The 26,735-nt window shown below is 42.1% G+C and overlaps 1 protein-coding gene across 3 annotated transcripts in view; it reads right to left on the bottom strand.

Annotated features, from left to right (window-relative positions):
- Positions 1-26,735, bottom strand: part of LOC134340191 (signal transducer and activator of transcription 3.2-like) — a 91,773-nt gene that overhangs the window by 23,829 nt on the left and 41,209 nt on the right. For all 3 annotated transcript variants that reach the window (XM_063037159.1, XM_063037162.1, XM_063037160.1), the window contains 10 exons: positions 26,051-26,209; positions 25,280-25,372; positions 22,290-22,352; positions 20,900-20,920; positions 13,504-13,597; positions 13,357-13,404; positions 12,035-12,118; positions 8,233-8,331; positions 6,975-7,110; positions 2,177-2,229 (listed from right to left, as the gene is read on the bottom strand). In XM_063037159.1, the coding sequence (XP_062893229.1) occupies positions 2,177-2,229; positions 6,975-7,110; positions 8,233-8,331; positions 12,035-12,118; positions 13,357-13,404; positions 13,504-13,597; positions 20,900-20,920; positions 22,290-22,352; positions 25,280-25,372; positions 26,051-26,209 (850 nt within the window). The remainder of the gene's footprint in view (positions 1-2,176; positions 2,230-6,974; positions 7,111-8,232; positions 8,332-12,034; positions 12,119-13,356; positions 13,405-13,503; positions 13,598-20,899; positions 20,921-22,289; positions 22,353-25,279; positions 25,373-26,050; positions 26,210-26,735) is intronic.

The raw sequence follows: 26,735 nt of genomic DNA, 5'->3' as shown, positions 1-26,735 counted from the left end.
GGGAAGAATGCACAAACTCCTCATGGACAACGGTGGAATTTGAACCCCAGCTGGCGCTATAAGGTGCTGCGCTAACCACGAGACTGCTGCACCACCCAATTTAATACAAATTTAGTAAATGTTTCCTCTGGTGTGGAAATCTAGATCTTGGAGTGGGGGAGGTCTCCATTATCCTGAAACTTGGGACAGAGACAAAGAAACCTTTCTAATCTTTGTTCGTGGTGAGATTTGGAATTCTCTGCTCCAAAGAACTGTGCTGACTTGGTCATTGAATATATTCCAGTCTGAAGATTTTGGACTTTTGAGGAATTGCGGGTCACCTGAATCCGACAGGAAAATGGGTCATGGTCAACAATCAGATCAGCCAGGCGGAGACGTGTGGACTGTTTCTACTCCATTATATTCTTAACAAAGGAACCGATCATTTGGTCCTCTGTGCCTGTAGCAGCTTTTTGAAAGTGCTGTCTAATGAGTCCAACTCTCTCTTCTTTACCCCATAGCTCTCAGAATTCTATTCTCTGGTTTGATAATGCAATTATCCACATGCCCCATTCATAATCAAATGAATGGCAATGTTATACACAGCGTACTACACACTCCTGCTCATAATTGCCGAATGTAATTGTTCCGCTACTGGCTGCTGTGCTTTCACATACCATGGCCTTGAGCTCTGAACTCCATCCCAAAACTTCTCCACCCCACTCCTTTGAGGTGCTGCCCCCTTGACCATCCTAGAGTCATCAGCCCCAATAAGTGTCTCAGTGTCAAATTTTATTTGCTAACACTCTTGCAAGCATTCGCTACGCATGAGCGGCCAAGGAACCGAGGGAGCTTTCAAGGACTCTTCAACGTGTGTATTCAATATTTATTTATTTATTATCATTATTTCTTTCTTCTTGTATTTCCAAAGTTTGTTGTGTTTTGCACACTGATTGAACACCCAGTTGGTGTGGTCTTTCATTGATTCTATTATGGTCATTATTCTATTATGGATTTATTGAGTATGCATGCAAAAAACTCTGAGTGTTTCCTATGGAAACATGTACTTTGATAATAAATTTACTTTTAACTATCATCTCCTCAAAACTAATTAATAAAACTTCAAGACCTAGGCCTCAGTATCTCCTTGTGCAACTTGATCCTCAATTTACTCACTTGCAAGACAGCTCCAATGCCATATTTAAGTTTGCTGACAACACCATTGTCAATAGTCAAATCAAAGGTGGTGATGAAACAGCATATAGGAGGGTCGTATGTGGTGACGTACATTTAGTTAGATAATAGATTTATTTTGAACTTTGAGCAACATTGTGGGCCAAAGGGCCTGTTCCTGAGCTGTTCTGTACTGTTCTATACAGTCTGTCCAAACCAATGCTTACTGCTCTTTAGGCTGGGGTAGCCAGAACTAGTGGCCATTTCAAAATAAAGACTTTAGTTTATTTGTCATATACACAAAGATGCAATGAACCTCCTTGCTCATACAAAGTTCACATAGTAAATAGTGTACATGGTGTTGGAGTGGAGTGTAGAATTGTTACTTTTCTTATAGCTTAACTTTCCTATGCTTGCTGATAACCTTTATGAAATCACCTGTATACGTGCAATCACTAGGCATTTTTTCTAGTAATAGTAATATAGCTAATTCTTTTTTTTAAATGCTTGGGCTGTCCCAAGTCAGTGGGTCCTGGGATCAGATGTCTGTGCAAGGAGGTATGAGGGCCGGTGAGTCAGTAAGCCTAGAGTTTGGGATCCCGTCATCAGCTCGTCCGGCGGTCAATACCAAAGATCGAAACCCGAAGGTCTATGAGAAGTATGGAAGTTGAGGGCTGTGGAAGCTCAGATGCTGAGTATATTCAAGATCAAAATTGATTTGACTTTTATACGTCAAGAGAATAAAGGAATGTTGGGTTAATCCTGGAGTAGTGTACTGAGGTGAAAGGTGATCTTATTGAACAGTGCAACATACTTCTTGCTTTTATGTCTCAAGGTCCTTTGTTGAAATTCAGATAATAATCAATTAAAAACCCTAAAGAATAGAGATGGGCTGATGAGTTGTTATTGTAAAGGGCCAGAAAAGTGAAGAATTGAAAACTACTTGCTTTAATTGCTGAGTTTGGAGTGCTGGTATTGGCATGTTCGGGTATAAACAGTTTAGAAGTAAATTAGAGACACCTACCTTTGAAAATTTTGCCCATGTAATGCAACAATCTGCATAGTTTTCTCGAACCCCTAAACAATGCAAGAAAAATATAACACAAAACTGGAAACAGAATGGAACGCCCTTGAAACTGAACAATGGCATATTTTGTCATTATAGCTATAGTTTCACCACGGAACAATCTTATAAGAAAGCCACCCATTGGTCATCTCCCCAAATCCCTCTGTCCTGCTCTTTCCCATTACATTGTTCCCTTGCAACATTTATCCAAATCCACGTAAATTGTTTTATATAGCTGCAATGTATCCAACCATGTGCAACTCTGGCCACCACACTTGACGAAGGATGTGGAGGCTTTGCAGAGGCCGCAAAAGAGGTCCACCAGGATGATGTCTTTGTGTGAGTGTATTAACCAGGAGAGATTGCACCAACTTGGGTTGTTTTCTCTGGCACATCAGCGGTGGAGGAACAGCTTGATAGGAGTACATAGATAGGGTAGATAGAGAGGGTATAGGCACAAGGCAAGAAGTGGGGGAGGGGTAAATGTTACAAGAAATTTGCAAGGCAAGCTCTTTTATATATTGACAGTAGTAGCAGGTGGTTGGAAAATGCTTAGGGGAATAATAGTCCCATGAAAATTAATAGTTTTATGAAGTCAGTGTCAGGATCTGGACATCAGTGCAAGTCCAGGATTTATTCACAATCTCTTGTTGCTCCAACTTAGCTTGCTGAGTCATTTTAGAGGGAAGTAACTGAGAGACTGAAGCAATACAGTAAAAATCTGATAACCTGCTATCTGATTGTTTGGAAATCTCAATGGATCCACATCTGGCTCACCGGATGTTCCTGGTTCACTGCCTCAACAACCATCACCCAGTGGCACTCACGTCTACTGTGATGAAGTGCTTTGAAAGGTTGGTCATAGCTAGAATCAACACCTGCCCAAGCAAATTCCTAGACTCTGCAATTTACAGTAGATGCAATCTCACTGGCTCTCCACCTGCCCCTTGGATCACCTGGACAGCAGTAATACTCAAGTCAGACTGCTGTTTATTGATCACAGCTAGGCATTCAACACAATCATACTCTCAGTTCTAATCAACAAGCTCCAAAGGCTGGGCCTTGTAGTGTATTCAATATTTCAGTATGTGACGACAAACCAAGTTATCAGACGATTGATGCTAATGAGAGAGATAAGGGAGACAATGGAGAAACGTTCAAAATGTTAATGAGAGAGGAGAGAGAGAGATAACGGAAAAGAAACACAATTCAGGATACTGACAGACCGGTTGCTTTGAACCTGAACTGTTTGAAGTTTAATGGACAGGCGATACCCCAGCAGGGGGAGAAAAAGAACAGGTTCGCTAAGGCACGGCACACACGAGATCACGAGATAACGAGACCCTGGAAGAGCGGTGTACCCCCACAAGTTGGTGGGAGTTTGGAGGTCCAGTTCGCGGGAACCGACCATAGACTCACAGGGTGTAAAGGTACGATCGGTGGGAACCTGGTGTGTGTGTCCGCCCTTGCCTGGGTGCCGGGTTCACCGCAGAAGAACGGTCGTATCCGGAACGGAGGGGTCACAGTCGGTGACCACAGTGGGATAGAAGGCATAAAAGGGTCCGCCCAAAACCAACTGCGAAGAACATCAAAGGTCTGCCTGAATCAAATTTGCGTCCCCCCACTCCTCTCTCTCTCTCTCTCCAACGGCACAACAGCGATTACTGTGAACTGTACTAAGCTGAACGGAACTCTGCGTCACTTGAGACTGATCATTTTACCCTTAGACTGCGATAGAGCTTGGTTGATTCCTATTACCCTAGTTCTGTGTACATGTGTGTATTATCATTGCTAACCTGTTGCATTTATATCCTTACGATTAGAGTACTGTGTTACTTATTTCTTTAATAAAACTTTATTAGCTCCTAGTAATCCAGACTCCAACGAGTGGTCCATTTCTGCCGGTTTGGCAACCCAGTTACAGGGTACGTAACAAGTAATATTTGATTAATCTTGTAAATATATTATTTGATTAAGCATTCTTTGTTTACACAATTCATTGTTGTTTCTATGTAATAAATATGTAAATGGCATACGCCATTACACCATCACATCATATGTGAGCGTGTCACTAAAAAAGGAAAAGAAAAACTAAGTAGACAAATATCCTAGCTCCCATATTTTTCTTTCAATTAGTTTCTGGAGTTACAACACATAATAGGTCTCTGTACATCCATCTGCAACTGGATCCTTCACTTCCTCACCAGGAGACCAGTCAGTGCGGATCAGAAACAATATCTCCTCCTTGCTAACAATCAACACTGGCACATCAAGGATGCATGCTTGGCCCGCTGTTCTACTCTCTCTACACCCGTGACTGTGTGGCCAGACAATTCAAACATTTATAAATATGCCTACAACACAATTGTTGCTGGCAGAATTTCAGATGGTGACGAGAAGGCATCAAGGTGCAAAATAAACCAGCTGTTTGAGTAGTGTTGTAACCACCACCTTGCACTCAACATCAGTAAGACCAAGGAATTGATTGTTGACTTCAGGAACAAGAGGGCAGATCCCTGTCCTCCAAGTGATCAGCATTTTCAAGTTCCTGGGTCTCAACATCTCTGAAGATCCAAGCTGGGTGCAACGTATCGATACAATTACAAAGTTATGATAGCAGCTATGTTTCATTAGGAGCTTGAGGAGACTTGGTATGTCACCAAAGTTTCTACAAATGTACCTTGGAGAGCATTCCAACCGGTTGCATCACTGTCTGGTACAGAGGGGCCGCTGCACAGGATCAGAAACAAGCTGCAAGAAATTTGTAAACTCAGCCAGCTCCATCATGGGCACTATCCTCCTAGCACAGAGGAATTCGTCAAAAGACCATGCCTCAAAAAGGCGATATCCACATTTAGGACTCTCAATACCCAGGACATCACCTCTTCTCATTGCTACCAAAGGGAAAGTACAGGAGCCTGAAGACACACACTCAACATTTCAGAAACAGTGAATTGTCAGGATGGAGCTCCCAGGACTGGACACCATCTATTCCAGCAAGCTCAGGAGGAAAGCAATCAGCATAACCAGAGACACCACACACCCCGGCCACTCCCTGTTTGACCCGCTGCCGTCCAGCAAAACGTTCAGGACACTAAAAGCCAGGACAAATAGACTGAGGAACAGCTTCTATCCTAGAGCTGTGGCCTCCATCACACCACTCCCACAGAACAATGACTGAAACTGTCAGCACACACATATAACCATATAATAATTACAGCACGGAAACAGGCCATCTTGGCCCTTCTAGTCCGTGCCGAACTCTTACTCTCACCTAGGCCCACTGAGCTGCACTCAGCCCATAACCCGCCATTCCTTTCCTGTTCATATAGCTGCCCAATTTAACTTTAAACGACAACATCGAATCTGCCTCAACCACTTCTGCTGGAAGCTCGTTCCACACAGCTACCACTCTCTCAGTAAAAAAGTTCCCCCTCATGTTACCCCTAAACTTTTGTCCTTTAACTCTCAACTCATGTCCTCTTGTTTGAATCTCCCCCATTCTCAATGGAAAAAGCCCATCCACATCAACTCTATCTATCCCCCTCATAATTTTAAATACCTCTATCAAGTCCCCCCTCAACCTTCTATGTTCCAAAGAATAAAGACCCAACTTGTTCAACCTTTCTCTGTAACTTAGGTGATGAAACCCAGGTAACATTCTAGTAAATCTTCTCTGTACACTCTCTATTTTGTTGACATCTTTCCTATAATTCGGTGAGCAAAACTGTACACAATACTCCAAATTTGGTCTCACCAATGCCTTACACAATTTCAACATTACATCCCAACTCCTACACCCAATGCTCTGATTTATAAAGGCCAGCATACCAAAACCTTTCTTCATCACACACAAGGATTCAAATACTTGCACTAACGGCACTTTGTGCATTACTGTGATATTCTGGTGCTGCTGTAACTTATTTTCTGCTACTTATCTATTTAATACTGTTTTTCTATTTCTGTCTTGCTTTTATCTATCACTTTATTTAATTGCCTGAGGGGAAGCCAAACAGAGTTTCATTGTACCTATGTATAATGACAATAAAGATCATTCAATTCAATTCCCCATCATCAGATTTCTGAATGGACAATGAACCCATGAACAGTATCTCACCAAATTAAACTTAAAACAGAGGAAAAAATATATTTTTAATATATACTTATTTATAATGTACAGCTTTTTTCATTATGCATTGCAAATGTAATGCTGATCCATAACAAAATTCACGACATATGCCAGTGATATTAAACCTGATTCTGAAAAAAAGAACCCAGATTAGAGCAACAGACACACCAGTGGTTATTAAGAGTTGGAGAAGATTACAGAAATATGGAGAGACAAGGCTACGTAAAATTTGACGGTCAGAGCTTTGCTCAGCCAAGGAGCCATTAGAAGCCAACATGGAACAGGACTGACGAGTGAAAGGAACATGGTGTGAGTTTGGACTTGGGCCAGCAAAGTTTAGGATGACCTCAAGGTGATGTTGAGGAAACTCAGGAGACCAGTTAGGACTGTGTTGGAATTGTCAGGCCACGGAGTGAGGTGCAAGCAATTGCTTTTTATTCCCCCCCCCCCGCCACAATCCAGCACTGTTAACGATCGTAATTCTTTGATTACCAAATTCTCAAATCATCGTGGTTTGTTCTGGAGACCTCATTCAATGGATTATTAATTCAAGCCTTCCAATTACTTGTCCAGTAACGCAACCACTATCTACAACCCTTATCCTAATAAAATTAACTATCAACTCACCACATAATTTTTCTGCCAACATGTTAAGCTGTTCAGGGTCCAAATGTCTCTTTGTGTTTGAAGAAAACTGCCAGCTTAGTGCCTCTGAGAGCTGACTCCATGGTGCCAACGGAGGGTTCGAAAAGAACGTAATATTCTAGGAGAGACAGGAACAAATTTCAACTCTCAAGTTCTCCCTACGGAGCTTGCAGTCTACACAGAAAATGACATGCATAGGTATTTTATACTTGCAACATGTGATCTGATCAGCTATTTAACCCTTCGTTTCTGATCCACTGCTTCAATTCCTCTTTCATGCTCAATCTCTCGATCCCCTAGGTTGATTTGCAGAAACTATCCTACCCTTCAATTTTCTCAATGATCGAGTGCAGCCTTCAGATTCATTTACATCAAAACATAGTGAAATGCACTGTCTGCGTTCATAAACGACACAGCCCAAGGTCGTGCTGGGGGCAACCCATATTCAACACCACACATTCTGGGGGAGAGAACTCTAACAATTCACAATCCCCAAGTGAGGTCCTAAAATCCCTATCCTGATACTCCAGCCAGCCAGAGGAAAAATAACATAGCAAATTTCAACAACAAAAGAAAAGGAGCATCTTTACCAAGTGGACAATATTTTCCTGATTTCATCCCTGAAGGGATTAGCTCCATTTCTAAGGTTGCATATCCTGACTGTGGGTGTAACAGGGAATAATGAAACTACTCTGCAGCACTGTAGAGAATAGGGGATGTTCTTGTGCCAAAGGTATAAAGGTTAACTCTGCAGTGTGGGCATTAGGCAAGGGTAATGAACTGACTCAAGTCACAAATTGCAAGTTAAAGTGAACTATAGTAAACCTAGTTACCAGTCAAATAACCATCTCAAACTCAAAGACACACATTTTTCTATTGTACACAAGATGGAACTGTACAGAGCTTAAGAAGCATGAGGTACTGAAGGTTGGCATCGCGAAGGCTCATCTCATACGCGTGAGAAAGACAGAGACACAGAGACTTGCAGTCCCCTCCAGCAGTATTATCTCTTTTACTACTTCATTAACCTTTTATCCTCGCTTTCCACGTTATATTTTTATGCAATTCTAATAATTTTTATAACCTTTAACATGTATACAGTGACTTCCTTGTTTGCGAATACCTCTCACTGCTAAATCAAAAAAGAACAAGGAACAAATTTTAAAATACTTTCATTACACCACCCCAGTTGCTTCTCCCACCCTCAACTTGGTTGAGAAAACATTGCAAAGATCCTTACCTGAAGATCACTGCACAGCATGTTGTACCAAACCACTGAAGCCCAGCTATTAAGGAGTTGGCTGGCATTTGAGATGACAACCACAGGTAAAGTGCAAGTCTGTCAAAAACAAGGCAGATTTTAATGTACTTACAGAGAAAATAAAACTATTTAACCTATACTGCCATGAAAGAAAGGTAAATAAATTGCAATTATAAGGTGCCAATCATACCTGGGAATGTCCCAAAACTTTTGTAGTCACTAATGTAGGAAACAGAGCAACCTTTTATTTTGCAGATAAGGTCCCCCAATCAGCAAGCTGATAAAAATTAATACAAGCAAACAAAAGACGTAAGGTGCCACAATTCCAGTGGTGCAGTAGGTGGAGCTGCTACCTCAAAGGGTCTGTGTGTGTTCGTTCTCTGTTGCCACTGTAAACTGCCCTGCTGTGTAGGTGAGTAGTAGCATCTGGGGAGAAGGTGTGCAGGAAGAAGTAAGTGAACGGTAAAGTGGGGAGAATGAAAATGCAGGATTAATGCAGGGTTATTTATATATGTGGTTGGACAGTCATCATGGTGAACTGAAGGGCTCACTTCCAGAATCCCTACACGACTCAAACCACTCACAAAGCCACAAGTTACATTGCCCTTTGAAAATGCTGTTACTTGTAGATCAACCATTGATTCTTGTTCAACCCCAAAACAAGCTCCTGTTGTGTCTTATTTTAGAAAAAGAGCAACACATACAGAGTACTGGAGGAACTCAGCAGGTCAGGAAGCATCTATAGGGGGTAATGAAAGAAGTCAACATTTCAGCCCAAGACCCTTCACTAGGACTGGAATGGAAAAGGGCTTTGGCTTCTGTTTCTTTCCTTTACAGTCCTGTTGAAGGGTCTCAGTCTGAAATGTCAACCATTTATTCCCCTCCATAGATGCTGCATGACACGCTGAGATCGTCCAGTACTCTATGTGTTGAAGATTTACAGCATTTGCAGAACCACTTCTGTTCAATTTTTTTTTTGAATTGTCTAGTGTAGATCAGAAACAAAAATCAGCTGTTCCAGGCAGTTAACAAGAAGTGAAATAACGTCAATTCCACGGGCAGGCATTCTGTGCACTTTTGCTGATGGCAAGGAAGGATCTGATATACACAATCAGAAACAGTACATTGTTTGGCACAGTACTGTTAGAGTGGACTTGGCCAAAATCTTATTGACGTAATTCTGCCAACAAAGTCCAATTTCAACAGGCAAGATTAGGTAACTTGCTGGATCACAACATTTTCTCCCCCATTTCATGGTCAAAAAGCCAGCTGAAGTATTGAGTATCAGGCAGGTGTGAGGGAAGTAGCTAGGCAGCTGGATGGATAGCTACAATACAGCTATGACAGGAGAAATCTGAGGTGGCCTTCTGAAACAGAAAATAACAACTCCAGTAACTCATTGTACCTCAACTGAATGAAAAAAAAATCATGACATATTGTCAGCAGCCAATGAACTTAGTTCTCAATGTTAGCTGAAGAATGAACATAACCAAGATAAAATATGGGAGGCATCGTGACTAAAGCCGCTGTCTCACAGTGCTAGAGACCCAGGTTCAATCCTGACCTCAGGCTCTGCCTGTGGGGAGTTTGCATGTTCTCCTCGAGACCACACTGGTTTCTCCCACATCTCAAAGACTCACAAGGTCAGTGCCTGCAAATCATCTGATAGAATCTGGTGGACTGGGTTTTGATGGGAATGTGGGGGTAACTGAATGGGAACAGTGGGTGATGGTCAGTGTGAACTGATGGCTGGTTTCCCTATCGCACATCTCCATGAATGCCTGAAATTTGTACAGTCAAATCACCAACTGTTTTGGTCCTTTTAAAATTCCTTCCTTTTCTGTGCTCCCAGCATTGCTGTCAAGGCCAGCATTTACTGTCCATCCCTAGTCATCTCTTGGTTAAGGAGAATGTGAATTACTGCAGTTCCCATGGTGAAAGTGCTCTCACAATGCACTGTCACAGAGACAGTCACAGGATTAGGACCCAGCAACAAGGGAGCACCAAGGTACGTTTCCAAGTGAGGGCAGTGCACAGCAGAGTGGAACCTGTGGTGGTAGTACTCCCATGCACCTGCTGCCCTCATCCTTCTTAACGGTACTGGGGAGAGGTTTGGGAAGTGCTATGGAGTGACTTGGGAGGATAGTCCATTTTGCAGAACACACTGTACGTCAGAGGCTGTATGTCAGAAGAACACACTGTACGTCAGAGGCTGTATGTCACACTGTTGTGTAGATGCTGGTTGTTGTATGGCTAGAACCATAGCTAGTTCTGGAGCACAGGTTTTCAGTAATGTGACAGAGATGTTGTCTAGTCCCATTGCCTTTGCCACACCAGTGCTCTTGGTGTGGCTACAGTGGCTTTAGTGATGCTAAAGGTATCAAAAGAATGCCAAGATGGGTCAACCACACAGGACCTCTGCCTGAACACAGCTGAATATGGGGAAAATCCTTCAGGTCTCCTTTTCTCATGAAGAATTTCAAAGATTCAAAGTACATTTATTATCAAAGAATGTATAAATTATACAACCTCGAGATTTGTTTGCTTACAGGTAGCTACAAAGTAGGAAATCCAAAAGAACCTAATTAAAGAAAATAGAAGACCAACACTCGATGCGCAAGAGGAAGGGAAAAAAAAACACAAATCATACGAACAGTTGAAGCGAGCAACAAAGTTACAAACTAAATTGAGTCCTCAGCTCTGAACACCGGAGTAGGCCCGAAGCCTTGCTTATATTGGCATATCATATTAGCAGGCATGAAGCACAGCAGCCAGGTCAGTCTTCATAGCCTCAGCACCATAGAGAGAGTAACCATTGCTGAGAGCAAGCAAAAAATAAATAAATAAAATAATAAATAAATCGGCTCTCACCTTGGATTCCGACGCCGACTTTTCAGTCGATCTGGGCCGGTGTTTAAATTGACCAAACAATGCCCCAACTTCTTGGCACCCAGAGCTATCCAGTCTCGCACCTGGGTCAGTTATATGGGCATTGGAACTCCTCTGCCCCACAATTACAAGGTCCACCATAAGCTACAAGTTACACCTAAACATGCTGGGACTGCACAACTGCAATCCAATCCATTAACTATAAGATCAAGTTAGCCCCATCTATTTCATGCTGCTTTCACTGCTCAGCATACACAGCCTTGTTGCAGCTTTACCGGAACGTTGCCTCATTTTTAGGGACACAGGCCACTGCTCCGAGCATGTCATTCTGCATTCCTCATTGAACCATGGTTAACTCCTCTGTCTGAATTGCAATCACAGATTAAGAGGTACGTGAGTATGGTGTTACAAGTTATAGTGGTGCATGTTTCAATCTATGCCAATGGCCCACAGCATCTTGTAGATGCCCATCTTCGATCTGACAATTCTATCCCTAGCCCATTTAATTTAGGAGAACAGCACTGCCTTCCACTTCCCCCATCTCCCCGGATGGCACTGCAATGCTTTACAGAGCCAGTGATAACCAATTCAGGTTCAATTCCCCGTGACCATGTGGGTTTCCTCTGAGTGCTCTGGCTCCCTCCCACATTATAAAGATGGATGGCTTAGTAAGTTGTGGGCATACTATGTTGGTGCTGGAAATGTTGCAACACTTGCAGGCTGCCCTCAGAACATTCCTGGACTGTGTTGGTTATGGGCACAAATGACACATTTCACTGTATGTTTCTATATACATGTGGCAAATACAGCTAATCTTGGAGTAAAGGCTCGACTTTTCACTGGCAGGACCTATGGCAAATCTCCCGCAGGTACAGTTAAAGGGAAAACTTACCTCAAGTTTGATGCTGAGCTCTTGGTGAACCAGCTCAGTCTCAAAGCTAATGAGATGGAGCTCCTCTGTTACAGTAAGTGAAGCCTGTAAAATATGTTGACACGGTGAGGAGGGGTGGAAATGAATGAAAGAGGGAGAAAGAACTTCAACAGGAAGACAAATAAAACAGGCACAGAAATTGCAGCAGCCCCTGGACAGAACCAAAGCTCTACGAGTTAGTCATAAAGCTTACAAGAATTACACCGCTGTTTTTTTTTAAATCAGAGGATATATATAAAATGCTTTAACAGAATTGCAAAATGTTTACTGGTATGAGATGAAGCAACTTCATTCACACCTGATGGCTTAATGGGCTGACATCGGAGGGTCCACAGGAGATTCATGAGAATTATCCTGGGAATGAAAGGATTAATGCCAAGAGTTTGATGGACCTGGGGGCCTGTACTCACTGGCGATTGGAAGAATGGGGGGGGGGGAGAGAGAGGGGTAATTTAATTGAAACCCAACAAATATTCAAAAATGTAGATAGAATGGATTTGGAGAGGATGTTTCTGATAGTAGGGGAGTCTAGGGCACATCGTCAGAATAGAGGGACATCCCTTTAGAACGGGGAGGAACTTCTTTAGTCAGAGGGTGGTGAATCTGTAGAATTCATTGCTGCAGACAGCTGTGGAGGCCATGTCATTGGGTATATTTAAAGAAGTTGATAGGTTCTTGATTAGTCAGGGTGTCAAAGGTTATGGGGAGGAGGCAGAAGAATGGGGTTGAGAGGGATAATAAGTCAGCCTTGATGGAATGGTGAAGCAGACTCGATGTGCTAAATGGCCTAATTCTCTTATGTCTTATACACCTTACCTCTAAGCAGAAACTAACAATGCCTCAGCAGCCCAAGGCAAAAATGGTGAAACCCACACAATTTCCCTAGTTTTGTAAGAAAACCATAAGAGATTGGCGTTATGCGCCATCTGTCAAGAGTACATGGTCAATCAACATTCCTAGTATCAAACCCCTTTATGACCAAAAGATACTGTAGCAACAAAATCATCAACGAACTAGTGCTCTTGCTTTAGAGACATTGTACCTGTTGCAAGTACTTGCAGTTCCTGATTTTGTTTGAATATGGTTGGTATTTTGGTTTTTGCTCCCAGTCTTAGCTTCCTATTTTCTTTTTCTCTGCAGTTATACCCTGTTCAATATTCGATCTAAGTTTTTGTAAATTCTGATAATCTCAGCATATTAAAATACTACTGACAATAAATCTGGAGGTTAACTTCAGGGTCTAACTGATGAGTAACAAGGTAGAAAGCTCTAAAAGTGTTTACCTCATTACTTCCTTTGCCTCCAATAATACACTTCTGCTCCTTAAGTTGCTGCAAACAGAAGAATTGTTTTAAAATATGGTTTTCACCACACAAATTGCACAAAAAAAACTTTTCAGCCACAGCTGCAAAATATAGCCACACTCTTACCAAATGTCTGAAATCAACACACAAGCCACCAAATTTGGAATCCATCATGTTCATTGCCTTTTCAAATGTGCCGAGAATATTGAACTTACGATACCTGGTGAGTGAAGTATTAACTTAATTAACTTTGCAGGTAATAACTATCTAATAAAAAGTACACATGCATTTCAAAGTCACTCTCCTTGTAAATGGTACACACTCAGGCCGGAGAGTGGCAGAGCTCATAGAGCCGCTGCCTCATAGTGCCAGAGACCCAGGTTCGATTCTGTCTGTGTGGAATCTGTACGTCACCCCTGTGACTACGAGGGTTTCCCTTGGGTGCTCTGGCTTCCTCCTACATACCAAAAACATGCAGGCTGTTAGGTTAATTGACTGTAGAGTCTGAAGAGAGTTGAAAAAAATGTTGGGAGAATAAAATGGGATTTGTGCTGGATTAGTGCAAAGGGGCATTTGATGTCTGGCAGAACCCTGTGGGCTAAAGAGCCTGCTTCAATGCTGTATCTCTCAGATCCTACTGCAACTAATTACTTTAGAGGCTTTCCTCGTCTGGTTTTTGGTTGACAGGCCACTTCAAGAATACCAAAACTAAATTCTTGCCTTTTCAAGTCCACTACTGTAACATAACAAATACAGCTCGAACAAGGGCAGAAACTGAACAGCAGCTAGGAGTGACCAATGGTGCTGCTTGCGAAGGCAACGAACAAAGCATTGAAGAAATTGTGAAATGGGGACACCTCTTTTTCTCTTATTAGGGGGACAGAAAGCCTGTGGTATGTCAAATACTGGGTGAATGAGTAGTCTTTAGGGTACTGCAAGTCTGTGTCTTTGTTGATGTTTTGCTACACGCTTGAGTGCTTGGTGGGGGGCACTGATGCTTTTTTGCTGGTGGGGGGTCATTGCTTTACTGCTGCTTATGCGTGGGGGGGAGCTGGGGGCGCTTTGGGGTTCTAACATTTAACTGTCATTCATTCTTTGGGGCACTCGTCTGCTTACGTGGATGTATGCAAAGAAGAAGAATTTCAGGATGTATATTGTATACATTTCTGACATTAAATGTACCTATTGAAATTAAAAATTGTGAATGGGGTTTTCAAAGTGTAGATCTTGTAAGACAGCATTAAACTGGGGCAGGGCAAATTACAAGCACATTAGACAGGAACTAGGGAGTGTGAATTGGAAAGAGGTGTTTTTTGGCAAGTTTACATGTGGAGGGTGTTTAAAGACCATCTGCACACAGGCATACTCCAGTCAGAAGGAAGGACAAGGATGGTAAAGTAAAAGAACCTTGGATTGTCGAGAGAGCGGATGAATTTAGTCAAGAAAAGGAAATGTATGTAAACCTTAGGAAGCTAGAATCAAACAAAGCCCTCGAGGATTATAAAGAAACCAGAAAAGAATACAATGGAATTAGGAAAGCCAGAAAATGCCATGAAAAAGTACTTGGCAAGCAGGATTAAAGAGAACCCCAAAGCATTCTATACATATATTCTATCCCCAAGTTACATTACTTTCTTACCTTTTCTTCACAAGTTAACATGTGTTATGTGTACTACTGTAATTTACACCCTGGTTTGGAGAAATTTGACTTACATCAGGAGCAAGATGACAACTAAGGAAAAGGTAGGATCACTCAAGAATAAAAGGGGAAAACATCTGCTTGGATGCAGAGGATGTGGATGAGGTCCTTAATGAGTACTTTACATCACCATTTCCCGAAGAGGACGTGGAGGATAGGGAGATCAGTTCTGAGTGTATTGATATGCTCAGGCATTTTGAGGTAAAAGAGGAGGTTGTGTTGGGTCTCTTAAAGAGCATTAGTGTAAATAAATCCCCAAAGTCTGATGGGATATAACCCAGGTTATTGAGACAAGAGAAGAGATGACTGGGGCTTTGACCAATATCTTTGTATCCTCTCTCACCAAAGACTAGGTCCTGGAGGACTAACGAGTAGCTAATATGGTTCCTTTATTGAATAATGGAACCATGGATAATCCTGGAAACTGTAGACTGGTGAGTCTCTCGTCAGTGGTAGGAAGTTACAGGAGAGAATTCTTAGGGATCGGATTTATAAGCATTTGGAAAACCATGGCCTTATTATGGAGAGCCAGCATGGCTTTGTGTGATGCAAGTTCCATCTTACTAACTTGAGCTTTTTGACGAGGATCATTGAAGAAGATCAAGCTGTGGATGTAGCCTACATGGATTTTAGTAAGGCATTTAATAAGGTCCCTCATGGGAGGCTCATCCAGAAGATTAAGATGCATGGGATCCATGGTGAATTGGCCATTTGGATTCAGAACTGGCTTGCCCATAGAAGATAGGGGGTAGTGGTTGAGGGGACTTATTCAAACTGGAGGTCTGTGATTAGTGGTGTTTCACAGGGATCTGTGCTGTGACCTCTGCTATTTGTGATGTATATAAATGACCAGGATGAAATTGTAATGGGTGGATTAGTAAAATTTTTCAATGATACAAGGATTAGTGGCGTTGTGGATAGTGTAGAAGACTAGCAAAAAATACAAAGGGATATAGATCAGTTACAGATAGGGGCAGAGAAATGGCAGATGTAGTTTAACCCAGACAAATGTGAAGTGTTGCACCTTGGAAGGTGTCCTGTGGGGGGGGGGGGGACCTTATTTTGATTGTTGAAAGTTGCTTCTGTTGTGATTAGTTAGTTTAGAAACTGCATTTGCTTTTCCCATTGGATAGATGCCTGGTGTCCAGTTTCAAATATCCTAGGTATACAAAATAACATGTGGAAGGGGCTTGTTCTCTTCTTTTTTTGACGATTGGGAAGGTATGCTGTGCATGCACTTTTAACTAAGTATGTTTATTGAATGTATGTATTTTTTGTTGAATATTCAGCTTTGTGGTGTTTCTAACTTGGGGAAACATGAATGCTTGGTTGATTTTTTAATGTTTGTAAATAAATGATCAATATTCCTATTCAAAGTCAATGCATTTCCTGTCTCACTTGCTGGACCCGTGAACCTGTTTCAACATTACATTTGATGCTGTGAGCAGTGTATAGCTTTTTGAGCAAAATGCATTTCTTTAAGAGGTTATTTAAAAGAGTGGACCCTCCATATGAGAGATGAAAAGCCCCAGGGTGGACAGATAACAGTGAGGACTTTGGAACTCTCACTAACCTACTAATGGGTTATGGGATACTGGTAGATTGGTCAGACCAGTTAGATGTCGCCAGGGTTAAAATGGGACATCACATTGTTTCCATACTTAAATCATTGGGTTTTCCCAGCCAGAAAGAGAGCCGATGGCTTTCTGGCTTTTTGCAGCAATTGTAAGACATCAATATAAAACTATAGCGGTCTTAAGAATGAATTCGGAGATCTCAGACAGCACTGCATTATTCTGCGTGAATCACTATTGACGGCTCAGAGTAGGGCTACGAAATTAGAAGAATATACAGATAGCCTGTCGGCTAATGAAAGCACACGATTCAGAGGCCCCTCGAAAGGGCAATTGGGAACCTGATTCCGTTAAAGTTCAAGCCACGTTGAGACGGGGCAATGATCCTACCGTGGGGCTGGGAGATGGAGATATCTGGCCGGATGATGAAAATGAAGACAGAGTAGAGTGGAACCCTCGGTTGAATCCTCGAAATGATCGCTTTGTCCCTTGTGTGTCCGGAACAGTACAGACCAGTCCAGTGATTACACATTACTACACCTGCCGCGAGGGGCATTGGTCTGCAGATTCATCCTCTCTGGAGGGGAAGGGAAAGAGGCTCAGGAATGTACAGGGGTGGTGTATGAACACCTTCAAGGCAACAAAGCTCAGAGAATTCTCCACGAAGGAATTAGCAAGTTTAGGGGATAGGTACAGACAAAAGGCTGGGGAGTCTTTGACTGCGTGGTTATTGAGGATATGGGGGGATGGGGGGGGTACCGGAGTGATCCTGTCCAACAGAGAGGTAAGTGCTTTAGGGAGCCTATCATCCCAACATGTGCTCAATAATGCCTTGAGAAGAGTGCTTGCGTCCCCTGAGCGTAGTGCATCACTATGAATTCAGGCAACGGCAGCAGTTAAACTTGGGTATCCCACTCTAACTGAATGGAACTTAAAACCTCAAGAGGAGTGGGACACAGCAGAGGAGGGTACTCAAGTTCTATGCCAGTGGGCTCTTATCACAGAAATATACCACGATAGTGGTATCTCACCAGAGAATGTTAAATTAACTTTTAGAATGATAGGACACGTGGTTACGATTGCAGTTTTCCCAGTAAAATGGGTAGTGTTGTCTTTAATAGCACCAACTTTTGATCATGCTACAACAATTCAATTATTACAAGGTTTAAGAGCATGTAGAAGAGGATGCCCATAGCAAAGTACAGAAGTTAGATAAGCAGATGGGAGTGGGGGATCCCACATGTCCCGTAAAGAAGTGCTTTTAGCGTTGCTTAAATCTGGGGTTCAGGAGAAGCAGGTAAATGGGGTCTGTACCCCCACCTCCTACGCAATGTGGAAATACTGTCAGGAGGAGCAAAAACAAAAAGGAAGACTATGGAGGGAGAAGGGTCATTCTTCAAGTCCTCTCTCGATAAAGGTTCCTTTTGTCCTCTGCCAGATACCTCATATTCCATTCAGGGTTCCCTGCAAAGGTTATCAGCTAACATACACCAGCAGTGGGAATCAGGGGGTGGTTAATACATTTGCTCATCATTGTGATAGGGAGGGAGCCATTCAATCTGCATCCTCTTCCCTATAAATACAATGCCAATGATTCGAATGCAGAGAAATGTGGGGGGGGGGGTGGTGTATGTGTGTGTGCACGCGCGCGTATGTGTGCATGGCCTTTCCCTTTAAGAGTCTGAATGTGTTGGGCCCCACCTAGTTTCCTTTAACAGTTGTTCTGTGACAAGTGCTGTTTCTCTGAAAAATTAACTGTCAGTTTTAAATTTTTGCAGTTCCATAGGAAGTTTTAGGAGTACAGCCTTGTCTTTATTTTGTGTTCTAATCTGTTACTTTGTTTCTTGTTTGTTTAGTCAGTTACTTTGTTTCTTGTGTTTTTAAATCCTGTTATGTGTTTATTGTCTTAATGTTACTTGTTTCTCCATAGCTTTGGATGGCGTTTGAATTTGCACACTGGACCAATGGGTCAGATTGATGAATTTACAAGGAAAAGACTGTTGGCAGACATTATCTGGCCCCTTAGGCTTTGGCATTCTGATTTGGGGGAGCTGGGAACTAGTAGTCTATTCCAGCCAACCTCAACCCAAAGTATGGCAACAGCCTTAAGGGACTTGAGTCTTAATAGCTCCTAAAGTGAGTGCTTTAAGGGCTGGTATTTCTTTATGTACCATTTGTATAATTGCAATGTCCTGACGCTTAAAGTGATTTCCCCACCCGACAGTGTTGGTGTAGGTGGTACATTGAGTACAGGTACAGGGTGCAAGGTGGATGGCAAGTGACCAGGAACATTATCCTGGGATGGCTGTGTCTATGCCAAATGGTGTTGTGAGGCTGGGCACTTGGATGCTGAATGGCATTTACTAGATTTACTACATTTACTAGATTGGCAGTTCCTAGGCCTACCCGTGGTTCCCAAAGGGTGGTGCAGTATGTATGCCACCCCAGTGCCCTGGATGAGCACCTTGCCATGCTGGTTGGTAAGAGGGTTATTACAAAGTCAGAATGTTCTGAATGATAGTATTCCTCAGCATGGTATGACCAGATTGTCCCAGGAACACATTTTGATGGCCTTAGTTTACCTGTTCACAGGGTGGCACTTGTACTGTTACTGGTTAAGAATGCCGCACCTACATTCCTCACGGCTTGGGTAACATCACTCACCTAGTTCATCACATCTCAGTGTCTAAGAGTAAGTGGGAGACCAGTTCATTAGTTATTACACTCTGGGGTGGGGCTGGTGGCCTTTTGAGGCAAAGGGAGACTGGTGGACTTGCCTCCTCAATTTAGTTGAGGAGGTCATGAGAGTCCTACTAGCCTGAAGGTTGGATCATCACATTCACAACTTTCAAGGGGTGGAGTATCCTGTGGGGTCATGCCTTATTCTGATTGTTGAAAGTCACTTCTGTTGTGACTGGTTAGTTTAGAAACTGCAGCTGCCTTGGATAGTTTCAAATATCCTGGGTGTATAGAATTGCACGTGGAAGGGGCTTGCTCTCTCTTCCTTTAAGGCATGACGATTAGGAACATATGTTCTGCATGCACTTTTAACTAAGGATGTTTGTTGGATACTCGGGTTTGTAGTGTTTGTAACTTGGGGAACACGAATGTTTGGTTGAATTTTTCCCGTTTGTAAATAAATGATTATGATACCCATTTGATGTCAGTGCATTTCCGGTCTCACATGCCAGACTCACGAACCTGATTCAGCATTACAGTAGGTCAAATACAAAGAGACAGTGTTGATGAGCAGAGGGATCTTGGGGTCCAATTTCACAGCTCCCTGAAAAGTGGTTACACAGGTTGATAGGGTGGTTAAGAAAGCATATGGCACACTTGCCTTTATTAGACTAGTTAGGCTGCATCTGGAGTACTGCATACAGTTCTGGTTGCCCTATTATCGGAAGGATATCGAGGTTTTGGGAGGGTGCAGAAGACGTCTATCAAGATGCTGGCCGGATTAGAGAGCATGTGCTACAACGAGGGGTTGGACAAACTTGGGGTTGTTTTCTCTGGACCGGCAAAGGCTGAGGGTAGATCAGATAGAGGTTCTTCAGATTATGAGGCATAGAAAGAGTAGGCAGACGGTACTTCTTCCCCCCAGGGTTGAAATATCTTAAACCGGATGGCATACACACAAGGTGAGAGGGGGTAATTTAAAAGCAAATGTGAGCAGCAAGACAGACACACATGCACATACACGCCCGGAATGCGCTGTCTGGAGTGGTGGTAAAGGCAAATACATTAGAGATTTTTAAGATGCTTAGATAGGCACATGGATGTGAGGAAAATGGAAGGATCTGGGCAGAAACGATCAGTTTAGTTGGCCATTTGGTTATGAATTTATTTGGTTTTGCACAATGGGTGGGCCAAATGACCTGTTCATGTGCTGTAATGTCCTATGTTCTTTATTCCTTTACTCCCTGCTCAACTGAACAGTGATCAATTCAGTCTTGAATCCTTCAAGCAGATCCACAATTACTGACATGGAAAATAGATGCAATTATGAAGCAATACTATTTGTCTTGGGTTCTGCAACTATAAAATTGTTTGGTTCACGACCTTAATTGATTTGACGGACTTAAAAAAAGTGGGAAACTACCAGCCAATCCTCTTGGCCAGGTTAAGTCATCAAGGACAGTAACAAATGGTTCAAAGTGGAGTAGTTTAATCATTTATTACACCCATGATAGGAAAGCAGCTAACTGAAAAATATTTCGATGAACAATTTAGTTTAAAAAATAATTACCCTTTTCCATTTGGTGAATTCCTGCAAGTTAAAAAAAAAATAGAATTGATAAATGTTTCAAGATTTTCTTAGTCCATATCAACAGAACAAAAACAACATTCAAAGCAGTAAAAGATACTTTGTGCAGACATCATCACCAGATGGATCCAATTTAATAATTTAAAGGCGCATTCCATCATACCAACCCTTTCCCCTATCAAAAAACACAAAAATGTCCCTGGCAAATATTTTTAAATGATTTTACTTAGACTGTGCTGCAAACAAAGATGACACCTCCAATCAGGGAGGAAGCCATGTACCATCCACGTCAGGACCAGACTCCAAAAAAGTTATTTTCCCGAAGCAGAAGGCCGATAAACGCCTCCACCCATTAACCCAACCCTCCATACACCCGAACACCACTACTTATCATTTCCTGTTAGAGTCACCTTATGTATAGACACTCCTGTGCCTTGCATTACTTTATGGACAGAGGACGTATAAGCAAACCTCATGCATTTATATTTTTTGTGTTCTTTATCTCTTTTTTTTGTGCTACATCAGATTCAGAGTAACAATTACTTCATTCCTCTTTACACTTGTGTACTGGACTTCACTTTCCAGAAATCCACCATCACTTCCTTGGTATCACTGATGTTGAGTGCAAAGTTGTTTTTGCACTGCCACTCAACCAGCCTCTCTCTCTCACTCCTCTCACCTCCTTGTTACCACCCGAGCTTCTGCCAACAACAGTTGCGTCATTGGCAAATTTATAGATGCCATTCCAACCTTCAGTTCCTCAAAAGTTTGAAGAGGGCACCTGCCTAAAAAGTTAATCAAGATCATTCAAATCAGATCAATCCATTTCTAGGTACTAACAGAATTTGGGGACACGTTAAGAGGGTAGGAAATGGTATCGAGAAAAATCAGCAATAACCTTGCTGAATGGCAGGGCAGCACCAAGGTCCTGAAATTAGTGTTTGCCTATTTGCACGCTTTGGAAATTGCAGCACTGAGACAATCAAATGTATTGTGCTGAATTTTCAGTTTTCTTACAATAATGCTGAAGTGGAAAAACAAATGGGAACTACAACAGTATTTTGAACACAGTGAGAAAGTTTGTCTCGTCACTGGTTTGTAGCTCCCACTTTCAGGGAGATACAAACCCAAATCTATCAAAACATTCTGGTGAAATCCTGCTACCTCCCAGGAGTGCTTTGCATCAGCCCAATACCAATCTCACGACAAGATAGGAGGAAGGAAATGGTTTTTCCTTGCCAAAACACAAAAAGTAAAAGTAATGAAGAATCACAAAATTGTGTGCATAGCCCACCATTCTTAATCACAAAGGAAGAAGCAGGTGAATTATAGTAATTTTTCATTGTAAGATGTATTACTAATAAAAACTTACTTATCAATGCAAGCCTTCACTTTCATTAGATGATTGCCCACCTCTGACAGTTTCACCAACAGGCTGAAAGAGGACAGAACACAATCTAAAAATGGGAACTACAAGAATTGACATTTCAAGACTAATTCAAACAAAGCTTGGTCAGCCAATGTTTTGTCAGTTTGTTGAAGGGTCAGAAATAATCCCACTATGGTGGTGAAGTGGTAGGAAACGGGGGAAGCGGTTGGTGCACAGATTTTCACCACCTGCTCTCTTGGTACAAAGATATAAGGAGTTGCTAGCATGCATCATCACAAGTTAAGACTTGAATAGGCAAAGCACAGGATATGGTCCTAATCTCATTTGCCTGCATTAGTGTAGATGGGCAAAAATGTCTGCAAGGATGTGGGAGGACAACAAGGCCTGTTCGTGTACATACAGTACAATTCTAATGACTCACTAGGAAACAAAATGAGGGCTACAGATACAAATGCTGGTACGAAAGATTACTGTGTATTGATACTTAATAAGTCAACAAGGACACGGTCGGCTGAAAGGCCCGTTTCTGTGCTGTACAATAATGAAACCATAAAAACCCATTTGCTATCAAGACACTGGAGTGCAGGAGAATGAAGGGAGATTTGATAGAGGTACACAAAATTTTGAGGGATATAGAGTAAATGCAAGCAAGGTTTTCCCACTGAGGTTGGGTGAAACTAGAACCAGAGGTGAGAAGATTATGGTTGAAAGGTGAAATATTTGAGCGCAACACGAGGGAGAATTCTTCTCTCAGAAGGTGGTGTAAGTGTGGAATGAGCTGTCAGTGGAAATGGTGGATTCGGGTTTCATTGCAACCCTTAAGAGAAGTTTGGATAGGTACATGGATGAGAGAAGTATGGAAGGCTGTGGTTCAGGTGTAGGTTGATAGCACTAGGCAGAATAACATATCAGCACAGACTAGATGGGCCAAAGGATCAATTTCTAGGCTGTACTGTTCTATGACTCTACACTGCAACAGCCTGAATATTCAGTGTTCTGCCTAATAGACATTCCTATCACCTTATTCTACATGTATCGTGGATTCTGGTGGTTTTAAAAACCAAGTATTTCTCGTCAGTGAAAGTAAATTTAGTAATACTAACACGAGTATGTGCAAGTGGGACAGCACCTCCCCATCCAGTCATCGTTAAAAAAAAGCGTAGCACAAGTACATAGGACCTCTCGAAGAGCAGAATAATTTGAATCACAGCAACACACACAAAGATGCTGGAAGAACTCAGAGGGGCAGGCAGCATCTATGGAGGGGGATAAACAGTCGACATTTTGGGCCAAGACCCCTCATCAGGACTGGAAAGGAAGGGGGGGTGGGAGGGGAAAAGAATACAAGCTGGCAGCTGATAGGTGAGATCAGATGAGAGGAATTTTGGGGGAAAGGGGATGAAGTAAGAAGCTGGGTGGAAGAAGGGCTGAAAGAAGAGGAATCTGATAGGAGAAGATCCATTTAAATGTTTTTCATTAGTCTGATTGTTAAACTTTTCTAAACAGTTTTATTTACTTAAGTGTATGAAAATCCAATTTAGGTAAGTTATAAATAATCATACTTCTTTACAAGATTTTGCAGTTCTATCTATCTGAGGGTTTCACAATCTCAGCCAGCATTTTAAACATATTCCTAGTTGCCCTCGAGAAGGTGGTGGTGAACTGCCTTCTTGAACCATTGCAGTCTTTGACGTGTGGGTGTAACCACAGTGCTGCTTGGGGAAAAGTTCCAGGATTTTAACCCAGTGAGTGTAAAGGAATGGAGATAATATTTTCCAGTCAGGAGTGCGACTTGGTAACTTGGAGGCAGTGGTGTTTGCTGCCCGTGTCCTTTCAGCTGGTAGGGCTCTGAGTTTGGAAGGTGCTGTCCAAAGACTCTTGGCAAGCTGCTGCTTTGCATCCTGTACATTGTATGCATTGCTGCTGCTGTGTGCCTGTGGAGGAGTGAGAGAATAGTCGTGGATAGGTTGTCTGTTAGGTAGCTTGCCACATACTGCGTGCTGTCAAGCTTCTTGAGTGTTATCGAAGTTGTACTTGCCCAGGCAAGTGGAGTGTTCCACACTCCTGGCTTGAGTCTTGTAGACAGTGGATAAGCTTTAGGGAGTTGGGAGGAAAGTTATTTGCTGCGGGATTCCTAGTTAATACACTAACATTCAGAAACTTACTTTTTAAAAAAATGGACTATGCCAGATGCATCATCTCAGCAAAGAGCAGAACAGGCCAGGACACCATACAGAATTTCTCTGTTTATATTCAAATAGTGTTATGGGATCTTCTACCTAAAACTTGGTTTAACATCTCAAGACAGTCCTCTCATTGTACAAATCTCCATCGTCCTTGTGCTTCAACCAATTTTCCTCAAGGATAATCAAGTCAACAGCAACTTACTCTGCACAAATTGGCACCACATTTTGCATGTCAGAACAGAATCTACACTTCTAAACCACTTGATTGGTTACATAGTGCTCTGGAATATCCTGAGATCCTGAAAGGAGCTCTAAGCCAGTTCATATCTACTTCATGAGGAACATAAACTTAGATTACATTCTCACCTCTAAAGGAGGGCTAGAACCTTAAAAACTGACGCCAGAGGAAGAAGTTGTACAAGTGAAATACCCTTCTTTTGCTTTGGTATTTTCTCCTCTGCCATACTTGCACTGCATACAAAAAAATCAGCACGAATCATTACAATAGAGTCAATTGTTTTAAAACACAGTTCTGCTACCACATTCATAAAATGCTGGTGGAACACAGCAGGCCAGGCAGCATCTATATGAAGAAGTACAGTCAACGTTTCGGGAAGTCCTGACGAAGGGTCTCGGCCCAAAACGTCGACTGTACTTCTTCCTATAGATGCTGCCTGGCTTGCTGCGTTCCACCAGCATTTTATGTGTGTTGCTTGAATTTCCAGCATCTGCAGATTTCCTCGTGTCTGCTACCACATTGAAGGGTTAAGTGACATCTGTACTTACCGTGCCTTAACAGCAAACTGTGAGCTTGTTCTCAAAACCAGAGGCATCTTACTTTGAAGAGGCATACAAGGCTGATTCTCCACAACGAAAGCACTACATTTTAAAAGTTAAAAACAATTTATTACTATTTAAAGAAAGCAACACAACATTTTGAAAATTATTTCCAGTGCAGTAGCTCAATCGCCTGCTTTTCTTCAAATTAAGCATTTTTTAAAATATTAATTTATTTCTGTTTCTAACTCCATACCTCTCCTTCAATTTTACTTGAAATAGTCATCATTAGAATGTTATTCCCATATGATCAAAGTCCAGGCCATTTTACGTGGAATGAAAAAGGGCAAAATACTGAAATAATTGGTGACACACAGACAGCTCATCTGGGCAAACTAACCAAACTATTAATATTGAATAAAAGTATTGCAACACCTTTAGTTTATGTGGGCACGTGGCCAAATGGTTAAGGCGTTCATCTAGAGATCTGAAGGTCGCTAGTTCGAGCCTCAGCTGTGGCAGCGTGTTTGTGTCCTTCAGCAAGGCACTTAACCACACATTACTCTAATGTCTGTATGAGTGGCACCCCACAGGCTTCCAATCTGCACTTTGTAAGGCATGAAAATGCCCGACGCAGGCCACTGATGGTCTGAGTCGACATTCCCTCTCCCCCGCCCCCCTTTAGTTGCAACACTCCAGCTGAAGCAAGTACTGTGAAAGGCCCCAAATTAAATATACTGTAAGAGTTCACCTCCCAAAACAAATAAAACTGTCTTGCACCTTTTAATGATGTTGGTTAGCAGAATTTTAGCATGCTTCTCCAAAATAGGCCTTTTTATTTTAAAAGGATCCTTATCATAGGTCACTTTCTCTCCCAGTTCCTCCAGTTTTTTCAGCAGCCTTTTCACTTGAAACAAACACACTGCATATGTAGTAAACCTAGGAAATAAGAATATAACCAGAGTTGAGGGTAGCAGGCAAATCTTTGCCAGGGTTTAACCCCGACAAATCCTTCTCTTTTTACTTCATGTGAAACATTTTACTGGATAACTAGGCAGGTGGAATGGAACTCCCTTAAAAAAGTAATAACGATGAATATTTATATAAATTTTAAAGTTATCAGTTAAGTGTCTTTATTTTAGGCAGAAAATATACTCATGTACTAATTTGGATATCATGAAGATTAAAGTTGTCACTCCACCAAGCCACAGTGGTAATAAGGTTATGTCAAGTAAAGCTTTTACACTTACAGCCACAAAACATAGGAGAATTAGGCCATTCGGCCCATTGTGTTTGCTCCACCTTTCCATCATGGCTGATTTATTTTCCCTCTGAATCCCATTTTTCTGCCTTCTCCCTGTAATTTTTGACCCTCCTACCTATCAGGAACCTATAAACCTCTGCTGTAAATGTACACAATGACTTGGCCTCCACAGTGATCCGTGGCAATGAATTCCAGAGAATC

Source organism: Mobula hypostoma, chromosome X1 (assembly GCF_963921235.1).
Source record: "Mobula hypostoma chromosome X1, sMobHyp1.1, whole genome shotgun sequence".
Lineage (NCBI taxonomy): Eukaryota > Metazoa > Chordata > Chondrichthyes > Myliobatiformes > Myliobatidae > Mobula > Mobula hypostoma.
This window is presented reverse-complemented; position numbering and strand designations above follow the sequence as displayed.